At 35.6% G+C, this 19511-nt stretch overlaps 1 protein-coding gene across 6 annotated transcripts in view; it reads left to right on the top strand.

Moving 5' to 3' along the window:
• mipol1 (mirror-image polydactyly 1) overlaps window positions 1-19511 on the top strand; it is an 88441-nt gene that overhangs the window by 39210 nt on the left and 29720 nt on the right. For all 6 annotated transcript variants that reach the window (XM_079853985.1, XM_079853987.1, XM_079853984.1 and 3 more), the window contains 6 exons: window positions 1192-1324; window positions 4209-4314; window positions 6899-7028; window positions 10640-10673; window positions 13820-13990; window positions 19355-19462. In XM_079853985.1, the coding sequence (XP_079710111.1) occupies window positions 1192-1324; window positions 4209-4314; window positions 6899-7028; window positions 10640-10673; window positions 13820-13990; window positions 19355-19462 (682 nt within the window). The remainder of the gene's footprint in view (window positions 1-1191; window positions 1325-4208; window positions 4315-6898; window positions 7029-10639; window positions 10674-13819; window positions 13991-19354; window positions 19463-19511) is intronic.

Genomic DNA, 19511 nt, shown 5'->3' with positions numbered 1-19511 from the left:
TCAGACTTTGTGTTTATACTTTCTAAGCTTTTTGATAGCGTTTTCTTTGGTTGATTGTAGTTTCTCCAATGCTATGTTCAGAAATATTGTGCAGTATTTAAAAAAATGTATATGTAGGACAGTATGCTATAATAAACATTCCTACAGTAGTATGCTTCGTTGTTTTCACATGATTTTACTACTTTTAATGTTTAATTCTAATAATATATAGTTATAAATAAATGATATATATAATTAATGAAATAATATTTATTATAACAGAGTTGTGTATGTGTGTGTGTGTATATATATATATATATATATATATATATATATATATATACAGTATATACACATACATACATACATACATACATACACACACACACACACACACACACATATATATATATATATATATATATATATATATATATATATATATATATTTATTTATTTTGTATTTTAATATTTATATAGTCATTTCTATTTTATATAAATATTAAATAACTAACTATTACAAATGAGTCAAGAGGGCATGTTAAAAATGTCACTCTAGAAATTTTCAAATGACATGCATTGCATTGTGGTTCACATTATACCATGCAGTGTGCTCTTCTGTATAGCACACATTTTGGCAAAAGTAGTAAGTCATCCAACTGTTCCATGTGTGCAAAAAATGTATTCATGCTTAGTGTTCATATTGCATATTCATTTATTTTAAAGTAGTAGGTAGCGGCCATTGCAAACATCCTATATGCAACAGTTGTTTAGTTTCACCTGTCTTGTGTACTATTGAGAAGGCCTTTAAAGAATGTGTATATAGCAGTAATATTCACTTTTAGCATCGTTGTCCATTGTAAGATGATTTTAATTATATCACAGCGTGAATCGTCCTGTGATAAATATAGATTCCAATGCATTTTCTTTGCCTCCTTAATAAGAGCTGAATCGAATTCCTGGCTACAAGACGGAAGTAATTTACCCTGCAATACAGTGCAGTAATACTTTAATATTACCTTAAAGGTCAACTGTATGATTTGACTAATATCTCAAAGTAAATAAGTCACAGTAATATTCTTGAAAGTGGGAGACCGCATCCCTTGTGTATTTGATAATTGCATGTCAGAATGTGAATGTGATTCATTTTTTGTTGCCCGTTTGGGAGTCTAATATAAGAGCGTTTCTAATGAACTTTTGTCTTTTCTGAAGGCATGCTCATGAGGACCAGGGAAATTCCAAAGTTACAAGTGACTCCAAAAAGCAAGTGCCAGTTCTGGATAAAGAGAAAAACATTGCCTTCCTCTTGAAGGAGCTGGATTCTCTTAGAGACCTCAATAAGAAGGTGAATTCACACTTTAAGAAGTTCATAAGGTCTGTGCCTAATTAGTCTTTCGCCAAGGCTGAATTTTTACTTGAGTTGATTTGGAAACTGTTTTATAATCTGCTTATCCATTTAGAGACAACACTAGCTGTCCTTCTGAAATTCAAGGGGTTAGTCCTGTCCTTTTTGAAAGTTTCAACATACTTCAATGTTACTTGGCTGCATTAATTTCAGTCAGGTTGCAACAACGTAAAAGTTGCAAAAACCGCATTCATAGATTTCTTTTCGGATTGGAAACTCCATCAGTCAGGCAGGATCATGATATTAGTTTTCAGGTTTGCCCTTTACGCGTCCTGAACACAGGCTGGGCTTAGATACACGTCATAACTCATTTTGCTAAAATGATTTCACATGTGCCTTTTCTTAGTAGCTCTGCTTAAGTTAGCAAACATGGACGTACTTCTTCAGTTCACACTCAATCGGTCATCTTATTATCTAATGGCGCTAGTGTCCTAACGATACATCCCATATTAACTAACTAACTTTAGGTAGATAGCTGTTAGTTAATGTTGCCAAGTCAACCGGCATTGGGTTGAAAACTCAATGCTGTGTTGATTGCAACAATTTCTGTTTCCGTTGTAACAGTGAGTTCTGTGATTGGTGACGTTTGCTTCAGGATTGTGGGTAGTGCAGTACTTGAAAAATGACCAAATTCCCAGCGAAGTTAGCGCTTAATTCCCACCATAATATTAAATTATAGGCTTCTATTATAGGCCTATTCATTCGCGTAAGCCATATAACGCGGGCTTGTTTATTCAATAGTATTCATGCGCTGAAAGTAATGTAGTTGAGTGTAACGAAGGTTCTCCGAATGCAAGTGGTCACAGAAGACTCATTTGAAACACGTGATAACGGTAATGTGTGTTGGCTGACAGCTTGTGATCGATTCACCAAAAACGCATCTTAATACCAGGTGGAAACAGGCGATTTCCGGGATATTGTATATAATTTGCAGGCATCAGGGAGCCGCTATCAATATACGGGAGACTCCGAGACCTTCCGGGAGAGGTGGGATGTCTGCATTTCATTCTGCTTTATATTCTTGCTGTATCATTGTCCTTTCAGAAACATCAGGAATAGAGCCTTGAAATTTTATTAGTGTCTTTGGCAAATCTACACCCATCTGGAGTTTGAGGGGCCGGAGAGAGGGGGAGACCCTCTGAAACGACTGTAATTGATGTCCATGGTTTGCAAGTAGTTGTGACTCCTGACAGAGGGGCAGGAACATGTCCCAAGAGTGTGTTTTTGCTGGCAGTGATCTGAGAGAGCCCTTTGAGGACTCTGGCCTCGCCACATCATGTTTTCAAAGACCCCGAGGACAAAAACAATCGGGATGAAAATATTTAAGACAGGAGGTTAAATCTATCATTCAGATGCTCGTAAAATATCACCAATCCAGATTTACAGCCAAGACACAACAATTCCTCTTTTTCTATAGAAGACATCCTGAATTATATAAAGTAGTGGTACAAATACAAAAGCTTGACTGTGGTTATGAAGTTGTGGTTGACTGATTTGAGCTTTTCAATAAATGCTGGGTGACCAATGTGATATTTATATATATTCCTGTGATGGCTGGATTTGATTTAATCTATCAGGTATTGATTGCATCATAAAAAGTATTTGTTATATGTCAGGGGAGCCTGGCTGGAGGGATATAATATAAATAATGCAATGTAATGGTAACAAATGAGACAGTATAGACACAACTAAGCAGTTGTTGAAATAATATATATATGATGGTGAGATCAGATCATACCGACTATTGTCAGACTCCTTGTGCATACACAAATCTCACTGGATTATTACAGCAAAAGATATAAATAACTGACTTAAAACCATTTTTTTTTATATTAACATGCCTAAGACTTTTGCACAGTACTATATATATATATACAGTGCTATGCATAAGTTTAGACACCCATGCTAAAGTTGACTAAAAAGAGGAATAAAAAATCATCTTTTGGAAACTGAATTTAATGCCTTAATTAAAAAAAATAGGAAAAATCCAACCTTTAAGGACACCAATTTTCTTTGTGAATGAATAATGTATCGTAAATAAATAAATGTTCTTCCTTAAAATACAGGGTGCATAAGTTTGGACACCCCTATGTTAAATTCCCATAGAGGCAGGCAGATTTTTATTTTTAAAGGCCAGTTACTTCATGGATCCAGGATACTATGCATCCTGATAAAGTTCCCTTGGCCTTTGGAATTAAAATAGCCCCACATCATCACATAGCCTTCACCATACCTAGAGATTGGCATGGTTTTATTTCAGTTAGCCTAGCTGGTTTGATTTGCATTGAGAGATGATCTTATGGAAAGTACTCCATGCCAATCTCTAGGTATGGTGAAGGCTATGTGATGATGTGGGGCTATTTTAATTTTAACTTTATCAGGATGCATAGTATCCTGGATCCATGAAGTAACTGGCCTTTAAAAATAAAAATCTGCCTGCCTCTATGGGAATTTAACATAGGGGTGTCCAGACTTATGCACCCTGTATTTTAAGGAAGAACATTTATTTATTTATGATACATTATTCATTCACAAACAAAAATTGGTGTCCTTAAAGGTTGGATTTTTCCTAATTTTTTTAATTAAGGCATTAAGTTCAATTTCCAAAAGATGATTTTTTATTCCTCTTTTTAGTCAACTTTACCATGGGTGTCTAAACTTATGCATAGCACTGTATATATTATATACGTTATATATATATATATAGTTTCTGGTAGACAAACAAAACAAATGAGGTTTTGTAGACTTCATCAGTGTGACAAGGCTAAACTCACACACATGTGACTCAGTTATACAGTTATCCTGATTTTGTGTGTATCTGCAGCTCCAGGACAAGTTGGCGCTGAAGGAGAAAGAGTTGGAAACCAAGCTCCTGGACTCTCAGCTACAGGAGGCCGAGCTGGAGGCACGAGCCAGCGAGAGAGCAGCAGGTACTGTAGCCTGAAGAGATGGATAGAGGAATGGTTGGAGAGAATAAAGAATAAGTACACTATTTAATATGGCGAATTTACCTTTATACGCTTCAGACAATCAAACCGTTTTATGTGAGGTCTGAGATTGCATAGATCTCTGAATGTAAATGTCTGACCTTCCAACACAGTCGAAAGATAAACACTTTTAATTAATTAGTTGGTACATGTCAGGAGAACCCGGGAAAAGCACACTTTGACATTTGTAAACATAAACCAATATGTCTAACATAAAGCGCCCTCATCAGGAGTGATCATTCCTCTCTGTAACTGATTATTTTGTCAATGAAATCTACACGCTTCTCACCTTTGCTGAACAAATATTTAAATTTAGCCGATATTCACTTTTCGGTTGATCTTAACTAGCTAAAAAGCGGCATTTCACAGTTTGTTAATTAAACGAAAATACTTGACACGTGACATATATGACACAAATTAGGCAGCCAAAATTTTTCATTTAATAAGGCGATGATAATGCATGTATTCACCGCCCTCATTTCAATTTGATTTGTATGGTTCAGGTTGGAGATGTTTAATCAGCAAATTCTAGCAATATTGATTTGCTTTGTGAACTTTGTAGTGGCTTAGTGTGGGAATGACTGTTTATCGTTCAGGATAGAATTGATGTGGTTTGATGGATAACAGTGCCGCTTTCGGTGGGATTAGAGATGGTGCCAAGGACCGTTTGGTAATGCCCAAATCCTCTGGATTTTACCAAATTGTCGTCTCAATTCTTACATTTGGTGCAGGTCAGGTTGGCTGCGTGAATTAAAATCAGAGGTTTGAATATACTTTGCTTAGTTTTTCGTTTGTTTTTATTCATTAGTTTGTTCATTCCTTTGTTTATTCATTTCTTTGTACCTTCATTGTTTGTTCGTTTGTTATTTTGTTCATTCCTTTATGTCTTTTTTCCGTTTTGATTAATTAACTCCTTTGTTAATCCATTTAGTCATCTATATTGGCAAAACTGCTTTAAAAATTGGCTCATGGATCATTTAGTTTGTTAGTTCATTTAATTTGTTATTTACTCATTAATTCTTTTCTACATGTTTGTTTGTTCATCCTTTTGTTCGTTCGGTCAGTCATTTATATTTGCAAGTGGTCTTTGTTCATAATGCTTTGGAAATGCTCATGGATCATTTTGCTCATTACTTCGCATTCGTTCGTTTATTTGTTCGTTTGTTCGAATTAGTCATTTATATTTGTTTGCTATATTCGTTTGTTCATTCATTGATTGCGTTTTCCTTTATTCATTCATTCAGTCATTCATTCATTGGTTGTTCCTTTATTCTTTCAGTCAGTCATTCATTCATTCATTCATTCATTCATTCATTCATTCATTCATTCATTGGTCGTGTGTTCCTATATTATTCATTCATTCATTCATTCATTCATTCATTCATTGGTTGGTTGTGTGTTACTTTATTTATTTATTCATTCATTCATTCAGTCATTCATTCACTGGTTGTGTATTCCTTTATTCGTTCAGTCAGTCAGTCATTCTTTCTTTCATCCATTCATTGGTTATGTGTTCCTTTATTCAGTCATTCATTCATTCATTCATTCATTCATTCATTCATTCATTCATTCATTCGTTGTATGTTCCTTTATTCATTCATTCGTTGGTTGTGTGTTCCTTTATTTATTCATTCATTCATTCATTCATTCACTCATTCATTTATTGGTTGTGTGCTCCTTTATTCACTCACTCATTCATTTATTGGTTGTGTTCATTCATTCATTCATTCATTGGTTGTGTTCCTCTATTCATTCAGTCATTCGTTCATTCATTGGTTGTGTTCATTCATTCATTCATTCATTCATTCATTCATTGGTTGTGTGTTCCTTTATTCATTCAGTCATTTATTTATTTCAGTCAATTATATTTGCTTGCGGTCTTTGTCTCTATTGTTGCTTGGAGACTTGGAGTCATCATATGCCCTTGGACCTTTTTGTTCGTTCATTGTTTGTTTGTTCATATGTTTGTTCATTTGCTTGTTTGTTCATTCATTAGTTCATTCATGCATTCACTAGGGGCCTTCATTTCCAATATTGTTTTGGAATTGCATACGTCAGCACGCCTGTGGACCTTCTGAGTCCTGCAGGTCAAACACAGTCATGTTTGTCCTCCTATATGAGGATATTTTTCTGATGGTTTCTGACATCCATGAGCCTGGTGTAATTGCTCACTGTTCCCGTACAATGTTGATAAACCAGAGTGTTTCCATGCTGAAATTTCATAAATAAAATGTCTCCACAGTCTCCAAGAGGCTGGAACTCTGACTTCAGGGTGTTGCAGCTGTTTTTATTGCTCTGGGCACTCACACACGCACACGCACACACACCTCCCCAGGGGAAACTGTCTTCTCAAAATAAGGCTCACTTAGAGTTATTAATACTTATGCCATAGTGTTTCAACTGCAATAACCTCTTTCCCGAGGAGCTTAGCCTTGTTATTGTGCAGCTGGAGCTCTGGAGTGCAATACCAGAATAAAAACCCCTCTCTCTCTCTCTTTCTCTCTCTCTCTCACTCTTTCTCTCTCAGCGTTAGTCGAGGAAATCTATAAGGCTCAGAGGGAGAGAGACCAGGCTGTGATGGCCAGACTGCGTCTGGCTAACGAGGAGAGGGATGAAGCTTTACTTCGGGCCAAGAAGCTTCAGGAGGCGACGCTGGAGTATGTGTTGTTCAAACCTCTTCCAAAACAGACCCTCAGTTCAGCCTGCCCAACTACATTCATGCTGCTCTAGTCATTTCTGTTCTCTCAAAGGAGATCCTCACATAATGAAAATCTATAATCTCGATTTGCAATTTTCACACGCTCAAGTGGCATCATACTCAAATTAGGCTGATATCTCGTTGGGCCTTATTTATAAAAAAAATTAGTGTTTTCCCTTTGACTGGAATATATGTAAAAAAAAATTACAAATAATTTACACAGACATTTTTGTTCTGTGAATGAGGCCCATTATAAAGCCATGGCCTAGTGGTTGGGCTGGGTGGTGTAGCTAAACTATACTGTTTATTGACATTTTTATGTCAATATTCCATATATATGTCTTCATAAATACACTATCGTTCAAAAGTTTGGGGTCATTACAATTGTTCTAAAGAAATTAATATTTTTGTTCAACAAACACAAATTAAATTGACTGTAAATACTTTTAGAATGATTTCTGAAAGATCATGTGACACTGAAGACTGGAGTAATGATGCTGAAAATTCAGCTTTGTCATCACTGGAATAAATTACATTTTGAAATATATTCGAACAGAAAACATTTTATTTAAATATTTCACAATATTATTGTTTTTACTGTATATTTGATCAAATAAATGCAGCCTTGTTCCGCAAAACATAAAAAACCCTAAAACTTTTGAATGGTAGTGTAAAAGCATTTAACTTCCATTTATGTATTTGGCTGGCACTAATACACAAAGCAACCTACATTGCATTCAAGGTTGACATTTTATCAGTTCATACATTCCCTGGTAATCGATCCCATGACCTTGGTGTTGCTAGCTCTATGTTTTACTTTTTGAAAGCATTTTTGAATGGGGACACAAACAATTTATTAACCAGTTCAGTGAAACTGAAAATCTTATACTGAAAATAAATGGAACCTCACAAAGTTTTAATTACAATTAAAATGTAGCTATATTATAGTGCTTTCAAATGACAAAATGTGTGGTCTTTTAAGAAATTGAATGGCTGTGAATTCTTTGCAAAATTTTATATTACCAAAATGAAATAATATTTAATTTATTGCAAATATTCAATATATTACCCAGCCCTAGTGCTCATAAAGTCAGTTTAAAACACATAAAGTTCAAAACATATAAAACACTCATTTCTCTCTCTTTATCTTTATCTAAGTCATGAAAAGGCATTATATTTGGTGACATTATGACATCTTTTTTTTTATCAATGATGAATAGATAACTCAAAAACATACATTTTATGATCTGGAAGCGTCTGTGAGGTGATAAACAGAAAGCCTCGGGTTTTGTTTCCACACTTCTTAGTCCAAGTGCCTTAAAGGTTTCTCATCTTTTTTAAAGGCAGTGGATTTAAGAGTTTGAGAAGCACGCGAGGCATGCGGCTTTACCCACCTTTGTTCTTCCTGCTAGAGGACAAGCTGAATGAACAGACAAGGGTTTGAGGAGAAATCCAATATCGACTGGTTTGGAAATATATCAGAGGGGTGTGACATTTCTTAAGAGTCCCCTCATCCTAGTTCCGGCATGTCAGTCAGAAGTTTCACTGTATAGGAAATCAATCATGTGCTTTAGGCCTGTGGATATTTACCGTTTACTGTCCCGCCTGCTGGGTCCTAATTAATATGATCTTCTTCCTTGTATGTTTAACTGGTGCTGTTGTCAGATAATAGGCCTTTCAAAGCGAATATTGCCCTGTGCCCTCCAGGGGATGGGAGAAATTATATCCTGTTTAAAACCGGTTGTGGTTTTGAAAAATAGCTTCGTAGACATCAGCGAAGAACCTAACAACAGGTATTTAAAAAAAATGTATTTACAGATAAGTTTGTTCTTTATTGCTTGATGTCCTTTTCCAGGGGTATTCGTCACCTTACACCCTGTTTAATATTTCAGTCTGCCTCATGATTTATTGATAGTTCTCTCAAACGTACCGCAATTATCGAGAGGCATGAAATGCATTTTCCGGATCTCTTCAAAATCTAATTATAAAATCGCGTCCCTCTCTTTGCTGCGTTCGAGGGCTCCATTCTGGCCCCTCTCTCTCAAAAAAAAAATGATAATTGATAGCCAAGTGGAATCCCATTATCTTTTCGAGGAATATGGATGCACGTGTTCTAAGCCCTTATTTTCAGAGGTCACTCTTGGGTCCATTGTGTGAATGAGTATGTACCTTTATAATGGATGGAGATCCATGTAATGCCTTTGTAAATGAGTGGAGGGTTGTTGTTTTTTCTGCCTGGTGGCTGATGGAGGAATTCGATTTGCTCTTAAAGGAGCATCGCACCAGCAGAGCGGATTTCTGCGATTCATCTGCTGTCTTTCTCAATAAATGAATATATAAGTCCAAAAGAGACCTTATGTTTTGTATTTACAATACCGTTCAAAATTTAGTGTCAGTATGCTTTTCTTTTTTGAGGAATTAATACAAGAATGCATTTAATTGATCAAAAGTAACAGTAAAAGACATTTATATAATGTTACAAAATATTTCTATTTCAAATAAATGCTGTTCCTTTCAACTTTCTATTCATCAATCATCTTGAATAAAGCTATTACGGTTTCCGAAAAAATATTATATTTCAACATCTGTAATAAGAAATGTTTCTTGAGCAGCGGATCATGTGACATTGAAGACTGGATTAATGATGCTGAAAATTCAGCTTTGCATCTCAGAGATTTTAAAATATATTCAAATATACTTTTAAATTATAATAATATTTAACAATATTACTGTTTTACTTCATTTTCGATCTAATAAATTCAGCCCTGGTGAGCATGAAAAATATTAAAAAATCTTACCGACCCTAAACTTTTGAACGTAGTGTTTATATACTTCATTTTCTTATTATGTTTTTAATATTTCTAATTAAATTTCAAATAATATTATACATATTAGATTTTTTATGTTTTGTTTTGTTTTTTCTCTCAAAATCCTATATCTTTTTGTTTATTTCCTTTAAAAAAAAAGGTGTGATCTCAGACCTTTGGACCCCACTGTATATATTTCATACATTTATTGCAAAACCTTAAGATTTTACTTCCCATGTCATTGATCTACACATTAGCCATGAGCAAACTTTGTGACTGTGCATTTATTATAGAGGTCCATATGAAAAACCTTCAAAATCATAAATATTTCCACCAGTTTGTGACCCTGTGTCTCCAGGCATTTGGCTCCATAATTACTGTTGTCTTTGCCTTTATAAAGATGCTCATGGCAGGTGTGGCACAAAAGGTTCAGGCCTAATCCGTCTCTCCGTTTCCCCACACATATGAACAATTGATCCCAATAGTCATATAAAGTAGTAAACATTAATAACTTAACAATTCGCTGTCAGTTTTGAGCAGAATGGGCATAACAGTGGAATAACAGCATGAGCGGGTGGCACTTTTAATATCTCGGAGTGTGTCTTCTGCTTTCATACCAAAACCCACAGAATGCAATTACTGGATTTGGGAAGTGATCTCATTTTGCAGAGTGACATAAAGGAAACTCAAGGAAGCTCACTACATTTCATTTCTCTACTTCTCTCTCTCACGTTTTTTTTTCTCTCTCTCCATCTCTCTCTAGGCTGGAGAATATTAAACCTGAAGAAAGTGATGTGGTAAGCCTTCCTCACTGGAGAACTTCATCTCTGATTGTTCTGTGTACCCTTTTTGTCCAACTGTCTTAAATGAAAAAACAGCCACAGGAAAGGCTTGTTTTGATGCTTACTCTGGTTTCTTCATTTTCAGTGCATCTATTGCACATTAACATGAATGATATTATGTAGCTATTATGTACTTTTCTAAGCAATCAGACGTATGATTTTTACTTGGTGGACAATACAATAATCAAATCATACCTTTGACTTGCATTGAAATGTGCTTCTATTGACAGCTGTTTACTGGATGTTAACATCTCCAGTCGCTGATGTCTCTTTCGTCGAAAATAACGATTTCAATGAGTGGTTATTGCCATCTATGTTTCTTGTTCAAAGTAGTGAGATTGCAAAACTTTGTTGTAGTTACCGGTCAACCATTGCAATTTCAGGAGTGATTCACTATACCGCAATTAACCCAACCAAAGCCTATTTTGTTATATTTAATACGCACATTTCAGAAACACTTTAATTCAGTTCAATTCACATTTGTTTGTATTGCACTTTTTTACAATACACATCATCTCAAAGCAGCTTTAAAGAAAAAGCATGAGTCCACATTACAATTTAGAGTGATCTTTACAATAAGGTCTCATTTTTTAACATTACTTAATGCATTAACTATAAACTAACAATGAGAAATATATTTTACAGCATGTAAATGTTAATGTTCATGTTTGTTCACAATACATTAACTAATGATAACAGATACAACTTTGGATACTAAAAATGTCGTAAATGTTGAGATTAATATTAACTAAGATTAATAAATGCTGAAGAAGTATTGTTCATTCTTAGTTCATGGTAACTAATGTAGTTAACTAATGGTAACAAATAAAACCTTATTGTAAAGTGTTACCCAAATTTCTAAGATCACTTTTTGCTTTTTGCTGTGAAATCTTTACAGATTTTTCTAATGTAAACCTAAGAATAACTATCTATTAAAATTATTTTTTAGCAAAATCATCTTAAATGTTTTAACAGTGCTTACAAATTGTCATCGGTTACTGATTTCAAATTACATGTAAAAAATTGTAGTTAGTAACTTAATCAATTACATTACACATTTAAGTTGATATAATCAGACTACTTTTTATTTGTTTTTAGATTACTTTTGCCTAACTCATTTATCACATTGATTTGAATAGGATAATATTGTACCTTAAATAAAACTATAAAGAGAAAGAAAATATATTATTTGATGATCTCTCAATCATCATTGTATTGCATTGCATAATCATAAAACTAAGCATTTAAATATCATTTTACTAAGACATATTATTGGGAGATAAAGAGTGACAACTGATATTTATATGCATTTTATTTTGTAAGGAGTCTGCTATACTGATATAAAGATCTCATTGATTTAAAAGCTATCATAATGTTAGTTTTTGACCATATAAATATAACCCCAAATCTAGAAAAGTTGGCACAATTGTAAAAATGCAATAGAATCAAGAAGCTGTGATTTGTAATTCCCTTTCAACTTTATTTAACTTTATTTATTTTCACTGAAAAACTTTATTGTATTTTGTAAATATAAGCAAATTTTGATTTTGATGGCTGCAAACACACTCCAAAAAAGTTGGGACAGAGGCACGTTTTCCACTGTCACATCACTTTTCCTTTTAATTACACTTTTAATCATTTGGGAATTGAGGGTACTAATTGTTGCTGTTTCGCAAGTGGATTTTTTGCCCAATCTCACCTGATATAAGACAGCTGCTCAATAGTCCGTGGTCGTCGTTGTCTGATTCTCCTTTTCATGATGGGCCACAAATTTTCAGTAGGAGACAGGCAGTCAAACACATCCACTGTACGGTGTCTACGAAACCACTCTGTTGTAGCATGTGCAGAATGAAGCCTGGCATTGTCTTGCCTCCCAGGAAAGATGTCATCTTGATGGCCGTATATGTACAATTCCAATATATGCCCCCACATCAATGATACCTTCACACACATGCAAGTCGCCCATGCCATTTGAACTGATGTACCCCATGCACCCCATCCAAAAACAAGCTGAAACGTGGACTCATCTGGACCACAGCACACATTTCCACTGCGTTTTGGATCGTCTGAGATGAACTCGGGCCCAGAGAACTCGCCGGCATCTCTGCATTGAACTGCTTTCTCCTTGCGTAACAGAGATTCAAGGGGCATCCTTGATGCAGTAGAAGACTGTGTTAAGTGACAACAGTTTTCCAAAGTACTCCTCAGCACATGTGGCTATATTTGACAGAGTAGCATGATGGTTTCCCATCTAAAGGCTCAAAGGTCACGCACATTCAACGGAGGTCTCTTGCTTTGCCCTACACAGACTGAGATTTCTCTGGATTTCCTGAATATTTTCACAATATTATCTATGGTAGATGGTGAAAGACTTTCGACTCTCATGATATGTGGCACTCTTTCTCGATACCCTCACCTATTACCAGTTCACCTACTTATTGTGGTCTGTTTCAAAAGAGTTTAACTTTGGATATTCTGTCAGCTTTTCACTTTCATTTTGCCTCTGTCCCAACTTTTTTGGAGTGTATAGCAGCCATTTACAAAAATTAAGTTATTAATTAATTAAATAAAATTAAGTTGTTCAGTGAAAACATTGGAAATCTTTTCTTTGTACTTTTCTTAGTTAAATAGAGTTAAAAGAGAATTAACAAATCACAGATTCTTGCATGTTACATAATATCCCAACTTTTCTTGATTTGGGGTTGTATTAACAACTGCACCAAATTGCAAATCTTTGCTCTTTTCGGACTTCTGAATAAAATCGATGTTTAGGTATGATCTCCATATTCTCACTATCACACTAAAAGATTGATGCATCAAATATAATACTCAACAAAAAAATGCATATGCCAACTTCTTTTTAGATTTTGTCTAAAGGTTCAATTAACTGTTCCATCCACTTTGCATCATGACAGAGAGTTCTGCACATGCAAACACCACTCCTGAAAATGACTAGCCATAATTCAGCTGTTAATCAGAGATGCTAGAAACACACGATTCAAATGTCAATGCCAGTGATAATTAATATTGACTAATTCTTAACACATGATCAAATGCTGTTTCCCTGATGAACTCTGGTTTTATTTGTATGTTCTGGTCAGGACCTGGAAGAGCTGTTGAACAGGGTTAACAGCGCGGACTCTGCCCTCGCTATCGAGGAGAGCGGGGCGGCCATCATCGAGCAGATCCAGAGAGCCAGAGAGCGTCGCTCCCAGATCACCTCGGAGGAGATGAAAGCCGTCATAGAGGAAAGAGACACTGCTATAACCAGGGTACAAACCTACGACGCACACATGCTCTCCACAAAGGGTCAATCCTAACCCACACCAGCCCTAAACACTCCACTCACAGTAGTTGTGTACCAAGCCAGAAACCTTTACACCATAGAAAAAAATCAAATACGACTCTCTAAATATTGACTATCTCTCCTCCTCCTGCGATTGAACTCCTCTGCGAGATGACTTTGATTATTGGTCTATTAAAGCACATACATCTGTGTTTATTCACAGATCCTGCACTGATTTAAGAATCAACACACCAGCTACCTAATTCACATGTAGGGACAAATATTGCTGCATAACCTCAAATATTTGGTATATCGTTCCTACACACATAATTCAATCAAATGAAAACAAACAAGCAGGTAGCTAAATATTGACATCCAGATATTCAGCTTCATCATAGAGTTCAAGTGTGGGGCAGTGGATGTATTTGCTGGGATTTCTTTGTTGATAAATATTGCCTACGTTTCATAATTGGTGTTATATAATGTGCTTGATTTCATTATTTGGACACGGAATTGTATCTAACGGTCATTCCCGGTGTTGTTTTGGGTCAGTGGGTACTGTGTGTTGTAACTTTTATCAGGTGTGATGGTACAGGTCATGGAGGCCTTTCCTGACTATTTGATTTCCCAGACTTGTGACACTCAGAAATGAACACTGTTCCAGACTGGTAATTTACTGTAATCAGTTTTATTGGATATGAGGTGGATTTTTGGAAAGTGATACAACACTCTTTTATATTGCCAAAAATAAGGGGGATTCTGGGAATAAAAGTGGAATTTCTGCAACGAAATGTAGTGTAGATAAAAGCATACTCTTCGTGTGATTGTAAATTCATCTGTGTAGGTGGTTGCAAGGTATAATCTGCTCTAATATTTCTATGGTTGGATATGCAGAAATATTTTTGATTGGAATGCTTTCTGTCATCCTTATATATTAAAAAATAATTTATTTCTGTGATGTTAAAGCAGAATTTTCAGCATCATTTCTCCAGTCTTCAGTGTCACATGATCCTTCAGAAATCATTCTAATATGATGATTTACTGCTCAAGAAACATTTCGTATTATTATCCGTTTTTATTGTTATCAGTGTTAAAAACAGTTCTGCTTAATAGTTTTAAAAAATGTTGGATAAAAAGTAATAAAAAATATATATAATTATAAATGTCTTTACAGTCACTTTTGATCTATTTAAATAACACCACATAGACTTAAACAACATTAAAAGCTTCATTTTTAAAAGCTTAATTTTCACCACAGGGGGACTTTAAAAGTCTATCATTGTATCATTATTGCAGTGATTATTATATTTATGCTTTAAGACAAACCATGTGCAAATTGAACCAAAGACAGTCTCAAAAACTCGGTTTGAAATCGCTGGTGTTTATGATGTCACAAACTACCTTGTAACCAATCAGGTCAACGAGTGGATCTCTGAGCTGGTTGGGGCGGAGCTAATTTGCATATTCATAGAACCGGGTATAGTAAATAAGGCAAGGGTGTAGAGTTACATTCAAGCTATTTTAAGGCATGAAGACATTTTTTTTCAAGGAATTGTTTTTTTTAAATATGTCATTTTGGTGATTAAATATGAGTTTTAAGGGATATAATGACTGAGTACACGGGGAAATTAACCATTTGCCAATCTAAATCCAAACAGCGACTTTTTTTTTTGGCCGGGCAGTTATATTTTAATGACATTTTTTTTTAAATGATATGCTATTATAGCAATTCATTTTCAATGTCCAAAGGATATAAGAGGGTTTAAGATAAGGACTTTCAAGTCTTTTTTTTTTTTTAATGGATTAATAGAGACCTTATGTTTAGATTTTGCCCTGTCCATATTTTAAATGTACTTGTACTGCTCAGATTCTTCTGATCGACTGAGTCCTTTATTGGAGGTAGGCCAGATTCATAAAATAAATCCTGTCGTGCAGATAAATGCAGGCGGAAAGCCAGTGACAGCTCAACCATGACAACCTGTGTCAACCTCTCTGAAATGAACAGAAGGCCAGGTGTCACTCTTCCAACTCCGCCCAAAAACCTAGCAGCACACGGCTGCAAAACGTCCCCTAGAAGGCTTTTCATTGGGGCCAAAAACCTGAATCTGTGGGGTAATTTCAGAAATAAGTTGCAAAAACCCCAGGCCTAATCCCTCTGAGACGGGAATGGGTCCTCACTCTATCCTCAAGGATATCTCCCTCCCCTGCCGTTCCACCCATCCCTCTCCTCATCTCGTAGGGATTAGAGCCCGGCTCCAGGCAGAGGGCCGCCACATCCCTTTGGCCTGCCGGAATACGAAAAGCTGGATAAGTGCTGGAAGAAATAAATCTTATTCTCACTTCCTTCCTCTCCTCACAGTTAACGCAGAGAATAAGATCTGCTTCGTTATGTCCCTGCGCTGAGCGCTTATTGAATTTCTCTTGATCTTGATAGAGTGCTGATGTTAAAGTGAGAGAGGAAATTGAGTCGCATCTCACGGTGAATTAGGGTTTGCTGATTGTCTTGAGATCTTATTCCGCCGAATTTTCTCTGCGCTTGTAGAACATGCTGTCACGTGGGTTCAGACCTCTTATTTCTACTCTTGTGTTTTTGTGCTGTTTAATATTACCATCTGAGACTTTAATTGGTGGATTAAAAAGTTAAAATAGGTTAATGTGTCTGTTCCTACTTCCTACGCTCCATTTCGCCCCGGTTATTTTTGGGGCGCTGACTGCAGTGCTGGCCTTTTGCGTCACCGCAGAGGTGCATTCTGATTAAAATACGTTTCCCCCTAAAAAACATCTGCTGCCCGAGAACCATAACTCAGGCTGACACTAAAGAGGAGCTGTGTGTTTTGTCTGGACGGCGGCGGTATTATTTTAGTCTGCAGAGGAAAGAGACAGGAGCGGGGTCGGTGGCTGAGAGGCTTGTTTGCGCGGGCGCTACTCTTTGAGACGGCTGAATGTTGAAACATTGGGACTTGTCAGGCCGTGAGGATGGTTTACATTCCTGGTAAGTGTCCGTCGATCCTGGAATGTGGACATGGAGAGGAGCACATATGGACTGGTAGAAAACAAGCCTACTTACAATAATACCCACCAAAGAGCTGGTCACAACAGTGTATGTTTAAAGCGCCTGTCTGTCTCTCAGTCTGTCTGTATGAAAGTCTGCCGGAGAGTCTCATATTGTAAGGTAAAATGAGGAGAGGACATGGGCTTTGTGGATAGGGAATTATGTTTAGGCACTTGTGCTATTCAATTCTGCTCAGTAAGCTGTCATATTTCAATAGAGTGAAACAATTTTCAAAATTTTATAACAGTATTTGTAATAGTTTTAGCATTTAATAGTTTTTGAGGGCAGTGTACCACCAACATTAGTTGCACCACTTTACATGTAAAACCACATAATAAATAAATATATATATGAAGAGTTCAGATGCAAAAGCCTCTAAGTGCCATCTGAAATTTTCTTCTAGAATGATCATTTTTATAAAGCTTGTATATTTAAGTTAAAGGAGAACTCCGGTCAATTTTAACATTGAGCTCATTTTTTTGTAAATTTGGAGTGCTGTCAAAAATCGGTGTTGCCTACACCGTGTTATCCTCTTTTTAAAATTTGCACCCTGTTGACTTCAATGGGGCAAGTTTTAAACCTGATTTTAGCCTCTTAACATCCTTGATGTGTCATTACAAGTGCCCAGCCATGTGAGTGATTCCTTCAGAGTGATCACGGGTGAATCTGACTGCAGTAGATGTGAAATATATTAATAAAAATTATGTTATTTCAGCCAGCGCTCATACCTGTATTTACATCCTGTTTTCGGTCGAAGTCCATAGTAATCGATTGTTGAGTTCACACGCATAGGTTTAGTTACCTATGATCACGCGCGTGAACTCGACAATCGATTACTAGTTCTCCTTTAAGTAATTTCACTTAAATGACAATTAATAGGTAATTTGCATTGCCATGTAAGTGAAATTATTGAACTTAAATATACGAGCTTGATAAAAATAATCATTCTAGAAGAAAAATTCAGATGGCACTTAGAGGCTTTTGCATCTGAACTCTTCATACATATATATATATATATATATATATATATATATATATATGTATGTATATATGTATGTATGAAGAGTTATTTAAAATATTAAAAATAAAGGCTTTTATATATATATATATATATATATATATATATATATATATATATATATATATATATATATATATATAAATTTTGCATTACCATGCAATTATACTATTAGTGCTATTAGCGGGAAAATGCGTAATTTAAAATGTTTACTTAACTTTATGTTTATGTTAACTTAAAAATAGTTCATTTATTGTTATTTTTTGTTTATTTTTGCAAAATTAGTTTGACATATAATTATTTTTACCTGTATAACATTTACTTTTACGTGCAAAAAATAATTGATAATAATTAAATAAATAATTAATAAGAACTTTTTGGCATCTCTCAAACTCAAGCAGTCTTTTGTAATGTGCATTTTCCTAATATATGAATGCTGTTGAGTTACTCAAGTGGCTGAAACTATTTCTCTTTCCACTGTATGGACGTTCCACAGCACACATATTTTTCTTCATAAAAGAAAGTGATTTTATATTTGAAATATACCACAAATGAGTCTGTCCCTCCAGGGATCACAGACACAAACTGAGAGTAATATCAGCAAGTGTGTGCTGAGGTTCTTACAGTAAATATAGTCATAACTGAGAATGTAGATTTATACCCTGCGGAGATTTCACCTCTCATAGAACAGGCTTGCATACACTATTTTTCCATGTGGCAGTGCAACTGGTTTTCACAGGATTCTTGAGCCAACTATAATGCAAATATTATTTAAACGCTTTCAACAAAGTTGTAATCATTTTGTGCACCAGCGTTTGCACGTTCAATTATTTTGTCAATAAAATGACACCTACTCCTCGTAAAAACCATTAATTATAGATCATAAGATTGTAAGAATGGAATATCTAACCAGTTATTTGGAATGTAAATATAATATAGTACAATGCATAGAGGATATTTCTGAACAATTCTGAGAAACATCAGAGATGTTCTTTTTTTTAGATGTGTTTGATCCTACTCTACAGAAACAGAACAGTGAAAGTGACTGGGTAAGATCACCAGGATCAACTAATTTGACATAGTTTTGGCTTGTTTGGTTAATGTGTAAAAGCAAGCCTCTTATAGCTGGTCTAATCACCTGGGTAAATTGTGATTTAATGCATTCAAGTGATCTCGCTTCTCTTTCTCTCTCTCTCTCTCTCTCTCTCTCTCTCTCTCTCTCTCTCTCTCTCTCTCTCTCTCTCTCTCTCTCTCTCTCTCTCTCTCTCTCTCTTTCCCAGTGCAAGCGTCTGGAACAAGAGCTTATTCGTGTGAAAGAGCCATGCCATAATTCTTCAAACAGCAGCCGCCACCTGGCCGCCCAAAACAATCGGGAACGAGCGAGCAAGGTAAAGCGCACACACACACCTCCCACGTGAGAAGAAGCCTCTGGAAATT

This window comes from Squalius cephalus (genome assembly GCF_949319135.1).
Source record: "Squalius cephalus genome assembly, chromosome: 20".
In the NCBI taxonomy this organism is placed as follows: Eukaryota; Metazoa; Chordata; class Actinopteri; order Cypriniformes; family Leuciscidae; genus Squalius; species Squalius cephalus.
This window is presented reverse-complemented; position numbering and strand designations above follow the sequence as displayed.